Raw genomic sequence first — 16,715 nt, 5'->3', positions numbered from 1 at the left:
TTTTACATTGTATTTACTTTATTTCATTTCATCTTTCTCAAAAAAGGTGTGCAAGTCCACACAAATATGAAGTAAAAATATCTGTATACCTCTTGAAAACGAGAAGTTCATGGGCATTAACAGTCATCTGAGTATCACATGGCAATATTTACAAACATTTTTATATACTATATCTCAACTTGGTCAAAAGAACAATTATACAGATCAGTTGAAATCTACACCACTCTGGGATCATTTTTGCAATAATTTAACATTTCATAATCTGTTGTGGAGAGGGTATTGAATTAGCCAGGTCATCTTTGCAAATAATTTTTAACAATTTGGAGCCCTGACTGGTCAAGTGGTTCTGCAAAAATCAGAATTCTGATGAATTACATGTATGATGCATAATGGACAATGTGTAATGGACGAAAACAGATAGCCATATATATCATAATAACTGATCTTGATATATTCAATAATATCAACAAATAATAACTTTTAAAAAATTTAAGAGAAGAGCAAAACAGGTTGAAAGATAGGTGTACTAGCTGATTTCAGTTGAATAAAGGGTGTAAAAACGCTCAGAAAATCACACAAAATGATTTATAAAAGTGTATATAAATGCAAGAAAAGATTTCTACATGAACAAAATCAAAATGCCAAACATTCCAAAAATCACAATAAAAAAATGTATATACAAATGTATGTAGTGACGAGTTACTTATAAACCGATGATTATGTAATGTCAGTAATCATTTGTACTTCACACATAAATCTTGATAAACATGAATCTTGTTTTAAATGCATGTCAGATTCAATCGACTGTTTGATAGTTTAAACAATAAATGAACACTATATGTGGCATAAAGATCTACAAACAGACCTTCATAAAAATTAATTACAAAGATGTAATAAATCACACATTTTTGTGTTGTCAAAATTTTGAAGTTTGCGGAAGAAATTCTCGATTCATGGTGACTTTATTTCAAGATTCAGGTGTTCAATTGCTAAGCATTTGAAATGTTAAATGAATTATTTTGCCAAGTCTCTGCCACAAAAACTACAACATATACCCCCCCCCCCCAAGAAATTTCAGTCTTTTTTTTTTTAAACAGAAGGATTCCAGGACAATAAATCAAAAAGACCAAGGCATTTCACTGTGACTGTGTCTGACAGATACATGTAAACATTAAACATCTATAGCATTAAAACTGACCATGTATAAACTATAAAGAATTAATGACTAGAATTCACATACAAAATGCATACAAAAAAAACATTTCACAGTACACATGTATACATAAAATGTATAATGTATGATTTTATTTCAGTAATAATACACTTTAAAAACAAAATAAAAATAATTCTTCGTATTATTTAAATCACAGTGCAATAAAATGTTGCAAGCTTGGAATAAAAAGACCAAACTTATAAACTGAAGGATATAAAATATAATAAAAAACAAAACAAAAAAAGGATAGGAATTCATAGCTGATTAAGAATAAATAACAATAATTACAACAAAGGGACTAGGAAACTGTTTTTGATCATTAATCAAGAGTGAATGTTGATATACTGTAACTGGAATTCAAATGGTAAGTCTTTTATTTCACCTAAATTGAAGGAAAAATAAATCAACAGAAAAAAAATTCTAAAAAAATTGGTTTTTGTCAGATAATGTACAGTATGTACTTTACAAGTTTACATAAATTTATACATGTTAAAATAAAAACCCAATGTAAATTCAAATTAACAAATAATTTTCCTACTGAACTATATATTAAGTAAATATCAAGAAGAAAAATATAAATAGCCAAGGAGGTCTCTTTGTCTTGATATAAAGGTGTATAAATTCTCATTTTCAAGTAAAATAACAAACAACTATAATGGAAACATTTACACATGTATTTCCCTGTACAGATAAAACATCTGACACTGAAACTCACACATATACTCAATAACACACGATTTTGATTATGTCATCTGCGCAACAGGCCACTTCATCTTGGACAATATTGTACAAACCCGTAGCTGATCAAATCTGATAATATATTGTGCACATTCCTACATATTCATACATTCATAATGTACAAATCTTCAGTAATTGCCTTGCTGCAGGTTCAATAAAAAGGTTTAAAACTTTCTTATATTTGCAAAATATTTTACATTCGATTGTGTATGAATATAAAAACTTATCACATGTATATGTACACAGCATATGCCTGCGATAAACAAACAGATGTACAATTAATATGAACAATATTTATCAGATTTCACTGCAACCCCACATCACAGCAACAAAATCTTCCCTTCTTACTATCAATCATTTAGCACCAATCAGATGCCTTGACTTAACCAAGAAATAACAATACAACTTGATCCCGTTTCCTCACTGGCTGGATTGTCCACTGATCTCTTGTAAAAGATGTGTTGTCTGGTTATTACATTAACCAATCAAACAACAGTTCCACTTAATCCTGTCCCCTCATTGGCTGGATTGTCCCCTGTTGATCTGTTGTCAAGGCTAAATCTGGGCTGCTCTTCACAGTCCTCCAGGGAATGACAACAGTCCGACTCCCATTCATTTTCACTGCTGTATCCCAACTTGTCAGGAATCTGGAATAATACATATATTTTTAACTTTATTAAAATTCAGCATTATCATTTTTTTGACGAAAAATTCCCTTTCAGTCAATAGTTATGCAACATTTCTTACAGTCTTATATCACAAGTGACAAGTTATTTTAATATTTGAAGGATTAAACATCAAATTTTGAGCCATATACTTGACACTTTCTTGGCAAAGGTTTAAGTTTGTCCTTTAACAATACCTGAATTAATAGGTTTAAAATAATTCCAAGTAAATAATAGAACACTACATCAAACTTTTGAAAATAAATAATGATATTTTGAAAACCCACCCTCAATTCATCTGGTGAAAATGTTTTGCTTTTCCTCATATCACAAGACACATTTGCTTTTTGTTCCAGTGTTGATAAGCTCTTAGCTTTTCCAAACCTCCCTTCGTGGGGCAGGGTTGAACAGTCTCTTTGACACTTGGATTCATTGTCAGGGTTATCTGCCCCTGTAGGTTCTTCCCGTTTCTTCATGGTTTTCTTGACGTGGGGGGATTTTCTCTCGTCAATCAGGGGTGAAGGTTGTGGGGATAATGAGCTTGGCCTCATCAAGTATCTGTTTAGAATTAAAAAAAAAAAATTATTACTTAATTTCTTACTATAAAAAGTATGAAGTATAAAGATTGCAAACACATGATTATTCAATACTTTTAAAACAATTTCATGTATTCATTTCATTAAAAATGAAGAACCAATTTATGAGCATTAAATTTCCTTAAATATATTATATATGAAATACACCAGGAATTGCAAAATAATCAGTTAATTCCTTGACTTACATGACATCATCAAGCTGTAGTTTCTGGTCGTAACTAGGGTTGATAATCACGTAGGAGATCGTATTCCTCTTGTCATTCACTTCATCTGCAACAAATGGTTTTTACATGGAATCATACCATAAACAGAAATAATTCAGACAAGTCACAGAGCGTATTACATTTCTTTTTTTAGCTTTTCCCTTCATCAAGTAAGCATTCTGGAGCTCAAATGATAGATTTATTTTAAAATTGTTGAAGAAAGAATATTTCAGCTTTAGGATCAACCATAATATATGGGTTTGAGATTAAAGGTAAATGTATTACTTCTGCTTTACATGTGCATAAAAATTACTGTAAAGCAACTTTTATTCGTGAGCGAGAAATTTTGCGAAATTGGCGAGAGCCTCGTCATCGCAAATATTTCTCGCCGAGAACTGGTCCTTATAGTGTATTTGTTTATTAAAACAGATGCAAAAATGCTTGGTTGCGAAAATTAATCGTCGCGAACTAGTTTATCCTTGGTAAATCGCGAAATAAAGTCTTCACGAATAAAAGTTGGTTGACTAAAATTCAATGTCGTTCCATCCATATCTGTTGCATTAATTTTACAAGACTTTGAAATTCATATTTTACACTGTTTTACAAAATAAAATTTGTCAGAGACATCTTATCATTCATGTCATCACTTTCACGCAAATTGTACATAAGGAGTGAACTGAGAATAGTAAAAAAGGTTTACAGACTGACCATAATCTTTGGTTGGTTGACCGAGGCTGTGCATGCGACATTTGACCATCTGACTGATCTCATGCCTCTCCGGGGTCATCTGGTTATTATTGTCCACCTCTATCCCCATCACACTCAGGTTCACCTAATAACCAGAAAACAGGCCTAAAACTGTGGTCTTTTAAACATTAATGGTTGATGAATTTTATTACCTCCACCTCTTATATAAAGTTCTATCCTACGAGTCATCTTGCTTAAAATGTAAGTTGGAAGCACAACATATTTTTACAATGTTTTAAGGCATTACATGCATGAAGAGTATTTTTGAACTTTTATAGGTAATACACTAAGTATTGAAAGTACATTTAGAGAGAGAATAAACATTGCGTACATCTTTTTCATTCTTGTCTTGGGAAGGGTTCGGCTTTCTTCTGATCTGTCAAAAGCAACAGCAAGGAAAAAGTATAGAAACACATATATAGATATGGTTTTGTTTACAACAATATTCTGGACATTTATGATAAACATATACATCACATTATTCTGTTTACAAAGGTATATTCTCAACATTAAGCTAGAGGTACTGTGAGCAAGCATTAATAACATTTTTTTAAAAAAATGCCCATTCAAATGAAGTTAATTTATAAATTTGATCTTTATCAAATGACCTTGATTAAAAAAAACCCCAATAAAACAACAATTCCTACTCTGATTTTAAAAAATGTTTAGTGGAAAATGGACACCCAATTTTCCTTATCAGGACCTTGACCTTGCCACAATGACCTTGGGCAAGGGAAGGAAATAATTTAAGCATAAATAATCTTTGTTTCATGATTCATCTGCAAACAAAACTTTTTTGATATTATACTTTTTTGTCAGTAACCTTGGACATGATAGAATGACCTTGGGTCAAGGACATGGGACAGCTTTGACATTGTGATTTGATATTACACAAGGAAATTTGGCACTGGTATATTATACTTTAAGGAAAGAGTAGAGTGTGATTTTTTATAATTATATTTATATCTTTATATATATATTTCTCTAAAGAACCAAACAACAAAGTTTAAGAAAATAATGTAGGGCAGATGCAAATTCGTGTTGGACCCTAATCAAGTAAGCTATATTTAATCACAAAAGAAACATACTTTAAAATCGGGCTTGTTCACAATGCTTAATTTTATCTATGAACACTTCCAGCACCTGACATTTTATGTTATGAAATACAAGTAGATATAGGTACACCCTACCTTCCTAATCTCAAAGAAATAAACAGGAACCTTACAGATTGACACAAACAAAAGGTAAAGCTCTACATGGAAATATTTATAATGGGAAGGGGAGATTCTACTGACAGGAAAGACAGGGATAAACAATATAAACAACAGAAAAACTCACACACACATACACACCATGAATTAGTAGAGACTTCTGCAAGTAAAATGCTCTAAGTTACTTACAACAGAATTTCTAAAGGCAAGGTTCAGAGCGGACTGATCTCGTGGCGCCTATAGGAAGCAAAAAATAATTCATCCCTAAAGTTAAACAATTTTAGACATTGCTAAAAATCACTCTTTAAGTAAGTCATTAACAAGTCAGATTCTATAAAAACCACACACAGCTACTGTGTTTTCTATTCTTTTGAGAATAAATCTCTGCTTAGCTTATTTATGAGATAAAATATGAAATGGAGAAAAAAAAAAGTGAAGCTATTATCATGATATAATCTGAAAGATGTCTACAAAAGAATTTTACTACGTAATTCTCAGAGATCTTAATCATTTTTTTTCACATCTTATTTTTGATAGAAAACCTTGTACACTTAATTAAACTTATAAACATAGATACTAATCACATAAATTTGAAATCATGAAAAAACTTCATGCAAACTTATATAGACACATGCTATTCAAACTCAGTCTTCTATTGACAGAACACTGATCTAAGGGACACCACTCTAGTGATACGTACGTTACTGCCGGGGCCATGTGACTCTACGGTCACCGGAGCACTGCGGGGCTGTATAGTGGTTCTATAAATACCAATAGGAATCTCACACGTCGTTGAGCAAAGTTTCTGATAGAGACGGCCATATGTGCGAATCCAAAGGTCCTCTTTTTTTATTTTCATCTGCAAAATTAAAACAATATATAAGTGGAAATTTTAGCGAGACGCAAATAACAAGGTAATTTATTTTTAGCTGTTTTATTAGTGATTTTTAAATGCACCTAAAGAAGCTATTACAAATGAAATTTATTTTTAGCGATATTAAATTTTCTTTTGAAAATTAAATCCTTGCTAAAAATTCTACATATGGTACTTATTAATATAATCGTTCACTATTGTCTTTTATATATATGTTTACATTATTTTTGATACACCCATACATTATTCTTTATGGCAGCATGAGCAAAAAATATCACTTTCCTTTATTTCCACTGTGAGTCTGAGAGGCACATTGCTTTGATAAAAAATGCATTTTCTGATACAAGGTGAAAATTGTCATATATCTGTAACCATGAAACTCACACAAGATAAATGTCCTGAACCAACTGCTTGATCTATGCCCAGTAAAAGTCGAACAAATGTGATCAAGTATGGCTTCAGGTAAGCCTGAAAATAGAAAGAAAAAAAATTATTAGAGCTATGACAAATTTAACATTTTCTCTGATGTCATTTATATTCTCTAAATTAACTAAATATTAACAGAATGCTGATATATCTTACATATATGCCTTTTACATTTTCAAAATTTAGAATAACCTTATGTGACAACATTTAGAGCCCTTTGTATAATGCATAACATGACATTTTACCTGATACAATAAAGTATCCAGCATGCTGGCACTAAACACATTACCAGCAGCAAAAGGCAGCCTAAACATATAGCTTATATGGGAACCCCTTGTTCTCTCTTTCTGTAATGTTAAATAGAGATTAATGTACATACCTTAATTCAAATATTAATTGATACTCAACATAAAAACTATAAATAACTTAAAAACATCAACTAAAGATTTTGTGTCAAAAATGGACTTTCCAATGAGTATGTCTTTATAAACGACAGTCTTTTCATTTTACTTTAAAAAAAAAAAAGAAATCCAGCTCAAAATCAATAATTTTAATGCATTTTTCATGAGGAAGATTTAATAAAGAAAACTAGAACTTATACACTACACATGAAGTTAACTGTTTGTAATACCTTTTCCAGTTTGGCAAGCGAGTAAGCATAAGAGTCGTTGGCCCTGAACTGCATGAAGCGCATGTTGGAAGTCTGAGAGAGCTCTGTGATTATGTTAGCACTGGGAAACAGTCTGGACAAAGCAAAGCATTTAAAATTAAGTATAAATTTACATACCAGTATATGTTGTATTGGACATAAAAAGCACATGAAGATTATAAACACTCTTGGATTAAGAAATTGTTAAATTTCTATTATTCCTTTATAAATATGCTATGCAGAGTCTATAATTGTTTCTAGCAGGGGCCCGTTGCATTTTTAATTATTCATATAACTTTTTAATTAACATTATATCCTTTAAACTTTTTGAAAAGAATGTGCTAAGTTATTTTTACATTGGCAATTTCTTATTAATTTTGCTCATTAAGTTGCTAAAAATAGCATAACCAAAGAAAGTTATCTTACCTAAATATAGTTTGGACAGCTACAATAGTGTTACAGTCAGCTAGCGTTTCCTCCTCGGCAGAATTAGAGGACTCTTTGTTGACAATCACAATATTATCTACCAGATTAATTCCAGCTCGCAGTAAATCATCAATACTGTGGAAAAAAATAGAATTGATTTCTGTTAATCCCAATAACAAAGTTGAAAATGAATACGAGTACAGTGTAATTGTATACTTGTCAATCCTTACAGCTATTTATTGCACTTTCTTAAAAATCTGCTGAGGGTTACGTTCAAGTTTGTGGAAAAAGGCAAGGAATAACCTGATGTAACCCATTCATGAAATGATCAAGACTTAAATAACCTTAAAAAAGTTTTGTATTTTTTCTGCATCTTATATTGTTATGTGTAATGGTGCTGTGTGATTTTAAACTTGTTGTGTTGTGCTAAATTTATAAACCATTTCCAAACAAAACAAAGCATGGGATATGCAATATCAAAGAATTCTGTATACCTTCAGTTTTACTTTATAAGGACTATACATATATTAATTATATTTAAAAAGAAAAAAAAACATATGATGGTGCAAAATGCAATAAATGATTAAATGAGCAATGGTGTTTTAGAATTGTGATGTTTGTACATGTTCTGGAAACACATGAAATATAATACGGCACCTTTTAATCTGACTTCCTTCACTATTCAAATACAACATATATGTAATGAGAAATCATGAAATGTTCTTAACAGCAATTGTTATAGGTTCAGGTCGTTCAATGTTCAGTTTACATGTCACATGAAATATGTATGATTAAACCAATTTGCATGCAACTGGATGACAAAAAGGAGTTATCTATCTTGGCACTGCTACAAGGTCAATGGGCCACAATGCTCACCTGAGTCACCTTTGCCCTGCTAAGGCCTGTTAACGGTCATGAACAAACTAGGCTTTGGGGCCATAAAACTAGAATTAATTCACTTTTGATCCTAATCTCACTTTTTTCCCTAAGGAATTTTTAGTGGAAAAGTTAGACAGAGATCAAGAGTGAGCTCATCTAAGTTTTATGACCTTGGGGCCTGGGCCTCTTTAATTCATTGATACAATGCCAAGTTTGGTTGAAATTGGCTCAGTTTTGGAGTAAAAGATGAAATTAAGAAATGTTAAACATGCATTGACAAGTGATAATGCAGATGACAGAAAATAAGTTAATTTCTGTCAGAAAACTTTATTTGAGCCTTTAGCTATGATAAACTAATAAATTTGAAGTCAGCGTAGTGTTAAAATTAAATTACCATTCTATGGATCCAATCATCCAATAAACCATAGGAAAATGACAGATTGTCTCTAAAAAAGTGGAATCAGGTCTGCAAGACAAAAATATGTCACTAATATTAAAATCATGATTTATACTTAACAAACTCAGGAGACAGAGAAATTTTACACTTGGATTATTAAATTTTCTTAATTACACAAGGGATGCTATCGAATTAAGTATAGTTGAGTCAATCTAACATGTTTTGCAAAGAAGAAATTCTCTGCTTACTATTATGTAATAGCATGTTTTTTTTAAATAAAGTAATAAATTAATCTTTCTATAAGAGCTGTTGTACCATTAACACTTACTCTCTCTCTAACAGTAGGACAATGGGATTGAGTGAAGCTCTGGGGCGGGCGTGAGATCGGAGCGGCACAATAAAGTTATACAGTCCACTGCTGGCATAGTCAGCACACACAATAATGGCTCGGTTTGGAAACTGGTATTCCTTAGCGTTCTTATGGAAGCAATGTTCACATTCCTGAATAAAAAGAAGAAAGTTACCAAAATCTTTTTTATTTATCATTGATTGTATATAAGTATGACAATACTTTAAACATTTCTTACTGTGGCAAGTTTAAGACAACACTGGGGCCTCTTTTCCTTCATGAGGTGACAGAGAGTTGGAGAGGTACCTATGTAAGGAGTAACAGGTGGAAATCCTCGAACATACCTGAAAGTCATTGTTAATATATATATTTTTAAAAAATTCTAATTTAATATCATACAAAAATAAAATTTTATGCAAATAATTCCATAATATATTAGGAATCACAACACTGATTCATAAAACTTCCAGCTAAGGCTCAATAATCAATACATAGGAAGATATTGTATCGATAAATATACTTAGTTTAAAACTAAAAAATTTTCTTTTATCCAACTCAAAAATAATTGTACATTCCCTAAAATGGTTTAGATAGATTTCTACAAGTAAATATGATGGATAACTTACTCATATCCAGTATCATCTGAATCCATGGATGGAATTTCCTCCTCCTCATCCGACTCTATATCCGAGTTCAGTTGAATACGGATATCGTTAGCCTCTAGGAATGCTGGGACAGGAGCAATGCTGGGCCGTTTCTGCAGACTCTGGATGTTCAAGCCTTTCGGAAGTTCTAGGTGGGAGGGACGTTTTACGCCTGACGGAGAATTCAGTGACTTGTTGGAGTCTGAGTTAGCTACTCTCGTGTGTTGTAACTCTAGGGCTACAGTTCCTTTAAAAAAGAAGTTACCTTGTTATTAAAAGAGGTAATGAAATAAAAAATAATACAGTGGAATCCCGTTATTACGATATTCATTTTGTAACGGTAAAACATCGTAATACAGAGGGCAACATAATAAAAGTTCCCAATAAACTCAATTAAAACATCATTTTGAAAGCTTATTATCTGTGTATGGAGGTGTACTAAAATTCTCACAGATATTCATTCCATTTTTCATTATGTACGTCACATTGAAAAAGATTCATTGCCTGCAGGGATTAACCCTAGATTTTGTAAACTATTAATATTAAGCATGCTTTTAATTAAAACACAATGCACAGCAAATTAATATTTTTAAGTAAAACTTTACATAGAGATATTTCATGTAGTAGAAATGGTGAAAAGAACTTTTGAAAATGGAGTATTGAAATTAGAAACAGATGAAAAGAAAATTTAAAAAAATTTAATAAGGTGTATTGAATGATTTTTTTTCTAGAAATCATACAGAAACATCCATAAAAAAAGACTTAAAGTGCATACGAAATCTAAAATATTCCACGTCTATCTTTTAAAAAAAATACAATAAAATGTACTACCAATTTACATAATTATTTAAATACAAGTACAGTTGTGCAAATCACCTGATATATGTGAGTACAGTGTATATATACAGCTGTAAATGTGCCTTCCATACTTACAAATTAATATCATATATGTGTAAAATAGTACAATATACGGTATATTTGAAAAAAAGATAGTATCTAGTAGTGTATTGGTGACTTAAAAAAAACACCATAACAATCTGTACTTTGAAAGTATAGCTGACTCAAGAAATTGTACAAAGACAATTTACTCCCTAATCTGTCAATATTTAAGGAAACATAATTTTATGGTGAAATAATTAATCCCAGAGTATTTTTCTTCCAGTGAACTGTGGAATGTATATCCAGTAAGATTCAAAGTAAGGAAAATCTTCAAACAATAAATTCAACACACACAGGTGAAATATCACAAGAAATCCTTTAAAGCAATGATATTTTTTGGTGTCACAAATGAATGACACTCCAGCTTCACTGATAGTCATAAATGAAATTTATATAAAGTGACTTTTCATGCTAGAACCTTGCATCAAATTTTAAGAATTTTTCCCCCTATATTTTATTTTAATTTAACTTTATGAAGGATTTCACATGATAAGAGAAGTAAAAGGAGAAAAACGGTGAGAAAACAACTTTCAAAATCTGATAGAAATACAAACCTGGCTGAAAATCATCATCAAAACTTTCACCTTAGATCAAACAAGAAGGGAAATATTTTTTTGTGATTATATTTTAAGAATTAAATTATTCATAAAGTTAATGCTATGATAAATATCTCAGAATGAAGAAGCAGACCAAGTTAACAGACTTTGCTGTGATTGTGTCACGATATATACAACAATGATCATTCCATTCTACACAATATATATTATACTAATATTTCATTCATGTTAGTCTTAAAAATCTAACAGTTTCATAACTACAATTAAATCTCTACAGTCTACCACAAGTTAAGTGTATCATTACGCCTACCCCCACAAGCAAACATGCTTGCCACCCTGGAGGCCGACTTATTTCTAACAGGTACTTTTACTACTAACAATGAAATCTCTACTGTCTACTACAAAGTATCTGTACTAAACACCTACCCACACTGGCTATCATGCTAGCCACCCTTGAGGCCTGCTGAGTCCCCGTGGGGAGGTTCTGCTGGTCCAGCTTCTGTCCCCCCTCCTGGGGATGGGCCAGGTTAAAGGTCCGTGTATTCTCCTCCTTGGTGATGTTCATGTAGAAACAGATGTCTGTGGACTTCATGATGTGTCGAGGACCAGGGTTCAACTGGATGGTGGAGTCTTGGATGTTCTGGTCAACTCCAACTAAACTGACCCCAAATCTGTGAAAAATAGTAAAGGGGTGAGTTATGCAAACATAGCCAAACAAAATTTATTTTTTAGTTAAATAATAAAGAAGTCCGGTTTAATAACTATGTACTAGACAAATCAACTATCATCTTGAAGGTTTGTAGATTTGTAAAATGTTGACAGCTGATATTCAAGAAACACAATGAATAGTGTCAAGCGTACATCTACATCACAGCAGCTAGACAGGATTTGAACCTCCAACCATGCTTCTGCCTCACTAAGATTACTGATTTTTTATAGTGTCAGGCAAGGCCAGCAAATGGATTAAGACCCATTACATGTTGGTATTAAGGGGAAATACATGTATTTTCAGTACAGAATACAGCAAAACTCGTTATGGTTGCAATAATTGTTAAGTATGTAATTATATGTTCGCAATAATTTTTAAGTCTGTATAATTATCAATGTTAATTATGTAATTATATGTTCGCAATAATTTTAAGTCTGTATAATTATCAATGTACTTTTAAATGTAAATACTAATTCAAAGTAATCAACAAGGCAAAGCATTCACCTTCTGTGAGCATGAAATGAGGCATATGTAAAGCTTTTCCCTTCATATTCCTTGAAGAACTTGCTTTCGCCTAGTTTGATGTGGTAGATTTCATTTCCTGAACATTTCCCGTATAATTTCTGCCATTCCTCAGAAGACTGCTGTCCTTCTCTGTCAACAGAAATCATTGATTACTAAATCAATATCAAAACCAAGGATTATAATGCTCTGTTGTGTGACAGAACATGGCATTAATTTCAATAAAACAGACACCTAACTGCAAAATATAGCATTTTGTGCTAGTTTGCTTTAAGATAACACTGAAAAATTAGACACAGGTCTCCATTCTAAAAGTTGAGTTATTTTATTTGTCAGAAAGGTTTGTGACAGTCTTTCTCCTTTGTATCTAGATGGTTCAATACTTGTACCAATTCATAGTTTCCTTTCATATGTGCTCATTTTAAAGTGATAAATAGTACAAAAGATCTTTTTTGCAGTCATTTCAACTAATCAGATTTTTAATTCACTACCTCTTGTTTTTAACCAATGAATACCGGTATACATTTTATTTACAGTACATGATTTTATCCAATCAGACTTACTGTACCCTAGAGGTGTGCAGCAGCTGAGTATAATTTTTTACCAATGAACATACATATATTTGCTTTTTTAACCAATCAGACTTACTGTCCCCTGGAGGTGTGGAGCAGCAGAGTAACCAATGTTGAGGTAGCTGGACACAGACAGTTGTTGGCAAGTAAAGCATACTTAAATTCATCCTCACAAACCACATGCTCTGTCAAATAAAGAAGTCAATACAGATATACCATAAGATAATTGTAATTTTAATCAACTTTTTAGGATACCATTTCTCTCCATAAAAGAATGTACCAGGAAGCTAATTATTTCTGAGCTGATAAAATCTCTACGTTTCTGTTATCAGTATGGGTCACCTCTCAATGAACTGAAAAAACTGAAGTGTAAGAACCTGAAATCCATACTCGGGAGAACCAGAAGAAATCCCTTATGTATTAATTCTAATGCACCTATGATTTTAAACATGACCTTATAGTTAGTGTTTTCCAATATTTCTGTCTATTAATGCACACTTTTCATAAGGATAAAAAAAATATCAAATATGTAACATTATTTGTAATCTTCCTGAGTTTAATTATAAGATTCACAAAAAAATTACAAATAAACCTCAAAGACTTTATGCTTTGAGACAAGAAATAACCAAAAATAAAATAACCTCATTAGCAGAAAATAAAATCACTGTTGCAGACAAAGTAATACACAAACTTCTGGCAGAAGTCAGAATCAATTTCACATCTTTTCGGTCAGTATCAAGAGCATTAAGAAAAATGTCTTATTTCCAGAAGTTATTTACACAATAAGCAGTGAAACTGACAAAGGAGGAAATAATCAATGTTCCGCTCAACTGATAATTAAAATCAATGACTGTTTTGCAAACATCATAGAGCTTCCACCCTTAAAAAAATCAATAGTCAAAAATGCCCTTCTCAAAATTCATTCTACTTGAATTTCAGGTGAAGTTTTAAATATTGATGTCTTCTATTATCCCTACTGCAGGGACAGTAATAAAAATACACCAGAGGAAAGAATATGAATTGTTCATATATCTATGTACATGTATTCTAAATTCACTAGACAATATACAAGAAAGGAGCTTACTCTAATTCTACATGTAATTATAAGCATCAATATTATAATGTGCATGTAATTTGTGTGAAATTCTTACCATGTATAATAATAGTGACCAAGTCATTGGAAAATAAAAACACAGTAAAACTTGTCTAACCGGGACACCAGTGATTCCATACAAATTGGCCGGATGAGGTAACATTATAAACTTTACTGAAAGGGACATAAGCTTCCCATCAAATAAGACAGGACTTTGGAGTATACAACATTCAGATTGGACAAGTTTCACTGTAATAACAAAAAAGAAATTTCTCAAACCTGCAAACTTGACATGGAATTTATTCTCTGGTCTGAATATCTGCACATACTGAGGACAGTGAGGGGCAAAGTCTTTGATGGCCCAGGATCTCAGAATAGTGTGCTGATCCTAAAACAGAGGGAATAGACAATCATACATATAGGAAGACCAGGATGAAATACCGGTAGACAAGTCATATAAATTTAATAAATGGGAAGAATAAAAAGTACCAGCAAACAGAATACAGTTGTCTTATCACAGTTAAAAACTGGTGCCCTTAAACCGAAAATCATATTTCGAGGGAATTAAATATATACAGTGTATCTTTAATTCTTCACATAAAATCTACCAGTACATTTCAGATCAATTATGTCTTCAAAGCAAAGATGTCAGACTTTGAGCAAATCATTGACACTTGAAACTCACAGAATAAAAGGTGCAAACCAATATTCATTTTTTTCAAAGGGAACATTAAATTGGATTTTGTAATTCTGAACCTAACTGAAATGCTACATTGTATCACAAAATATGGGAATTATTTTATGTCTACTTTTAGTTATATTGTGCATTCATAAAAATATTTCAGGTAGATTGTATTAGAAAAATGCATGGTTATTTCATCAGACACTCTACTTACAGAAGCACCTCTGTCAACATAATTTCTAGCTGCCAGAATAAAACAGGCCTCAGCATCCTGTACCCTGTCAACAGAACCAGTAGATTAAGCTCTCTATTTATTAATTAAAAATGTAATGCAATGTGATTCTATTTACCATCAAGTTTTTGTCATGACAAAGTTCTTAATTGGTAGTCTTGAGTTTATTGTTTGTTCTTAAAGCAAACATGTTCTTAGAGGGATATCTAAATAACACTTAAAGATCTTTCACTGTTAAAAAAAAATTACATCAAAGACAACTTGCTTATTTTTGAAAACTGAGCTTTTCTCTGATCCCAACTAATATAGCCACAACTACTATAAATCAAGTCTTTTTCAGACACAGCTTGCAGGCCTTACTCAGATTATTTATGACCTTATAGGAACATTGGATTGGAACTGGCCATTTTAGAAGATAAAAACTCCTCTCAGTAGAATAAATCTGGATTTATTAATTCCTTCAATCCAACATTTTGAAAGATAGAAAAAATTATCATTATGATTGCTGTGTCCTCCAGCTGAAAAAGGCAGACAATTTTTACGTCAATTTACTGAAGTAATGAAATCAATAATAGGACACTAACCTTGCCCTGGTGAGGTCAGAGTCCTTGAGAGCTGACCCCCTGATGTAAATGACCCTCTGAGCCCATATAGGAACCTGCAGGAGGACCTTCATTGTGGGGTCAAGGTCACATGGAGAAAGTAGAACAACATAGTAATCCTGAAACATAGAAATAGCTTAATTATATAGTTATGTAATAGAATTCAAATGTAAATCATTTAAGGAATGAATTAAACAGCAACCCAATTTATACTGAACATATAACCTGAGCTGAGTCAGTTTATGCTTTATGAACCATGAAGCAATCTGAAGTAAAACAAGAGGCCCAGGGGCCACACTGCTCACCTGAGCACATCGGCTTGGAGAAAGCAGAAAATTGAGCATTTTAGTATTGAAAAGTATAAATATGACCAATCACAGCTTTGCTGTTCTTGAGGGCAAGATTTTTAATGGTTTTCCCTAAGTTTTCATACATAAAACTTTTAACTTTATTCATAACACACGTTATTCAATTTGTTTGCACACACCGTTGCAGTAATGAAACTATATCTTTCAATAAACAATAATTCATTGCTTCAATGAACAATAGCAGCTTTGCTGTTCTTGAGAAGATTTTTAAGATTTTTCCTATTTATTTTTATGTAAAACTTTGAACACCAATTGCGGCCCCACCCTACCCCTGGGGGTCATGCTTTGAATTAACTCGAATCTACACTACCTTTGGATGCTTCCACACGAGATTCACCTTTCCTGGCCTAGTGGTTCTTGAGAATAAGATTTTTAAGGATTTTTCCTATATATTCCTATGTAAAACTTTGATCGTCCATTGT

General features: G+C 32.0%; 1 protein-coding gene across 1 annotated transcript in view; it reads right to left on the bottom strand.

Annotated features, from left to right (window-relative positions):
- Nucleotides 1-16,715, bottom strand: part of LOC134279007 (potassium channel subfamily T member 2-like) — a 36,268-nt gene continuing 19,553 nt past the window's right edge. The window contains exons 9-30 of the mRNA XM_062761316.1: nucleotides 15,908-16,044; nucleotides 15,306-15,369; nucleotides 14,689-14,797; nucleotides 13,393-13,501; nucleotides 12,727-12,876; nucleotides 11,940-12,184; nucleotides 11,511-11,540; nucleotides 10,000-10,264; nucleotides 9,612-9,717; nucleotides 9,353-9,525; nucleotides 9,022-9,093; nucleotides 7,749-7,883; nucleotides 7,305-7,416; nucleotides 6,919-7,020; nucleotides 6,632-6,715; nucleotides 6,074-6,232; nucleotides 5,563-5,610; nucleotides 4,494-4,538; nucleotides 4,124-4,247; nucleotides 3,398-3,482; nucleotides 2,904-3,174; nucleotides 1-2,598 (exon numbers count right to left, since the gene is read on the bottom strand). Coding sequence (XP_062617300.1) covers nucleotides 2,437-2,598; nucleotides 2,904-3,174; nucleotides 3,398-3,482; nucleotides 4,124-4,247; nucleotides 4,494-4,538; nucleotides 5,563-5,610; nucleotides 6,074-6,232; nucleotides 6,632-6,715; nucleotides 6,919-7,020; nucleotides 7,305-7,416; nucleotides 7,749-7,883; nucleotides 9,022-9,093; nucleotides 9,353-9,525; nucleotides 9,612-9,717; nucleotides 10,000-10,264; nucleotides 11,511-11,540; nucleotides 11,940-12,184; nucleotides 12,727-12,876; nucleotides 13,393-13,501; nucleotides 14,689-14,797; nucleotides 15,306-15,369; nucleotides 15,908-16,044 — 2,787 coding nt within the window. The 3' untranslated portion in view covers nucleotides 1-2,436. The remainder of the gene's footprint in view (nucleotides 2,599-2,903; nucleotides 3,175-3,397; nucleotides 3,483-4,123; nucleotides 4,248-4,493; nucleotides 4,539-5,562; nucleotides 5,611-6,073; nucleotides 6,233-6,631; nucleotides 6,716-6,918; nucleotides 7,021-7,304; nucleotides 7,417-7,748; nucleotides 7,884-9,021; nucleotides 9,094-9,352; nucleotides 9,526-9,611; nucleotides 9,718-9,999; nucleotides 10,265-11,510; nucleotides 11,541-11,939; nucleotides 12,185-12,726; nucleotides 12,877-13,392; nucleotides 13,502-14,688; nucleotides 14,798-15,305; nucleotides 15,370-15,907; nucleotides 16,045-16,715) is intronic.

Source organism: Saccostrea cucullata, unplaced genomic scaffold (assembly GCF_032062105.1).
Source record: "Saccostrea cucullata isolate Sc308-1 unplaced genomic scaffold, CSIRO_AGI_Scuc_v1 ctg667, whole genome shotgun sequence".
Lineage (NCBI taxonomy): Eukaryota > Metazoa > Mollusca > Bivalvia > Ostreida > Ostreidae > Saccostrea > Saccostrea cuccullata.
The sequence above is the reverse complement of the archived record's forward strand: the minus strand, read 5'-3'. Positions and strand labels throughout refer to the sequence as shown.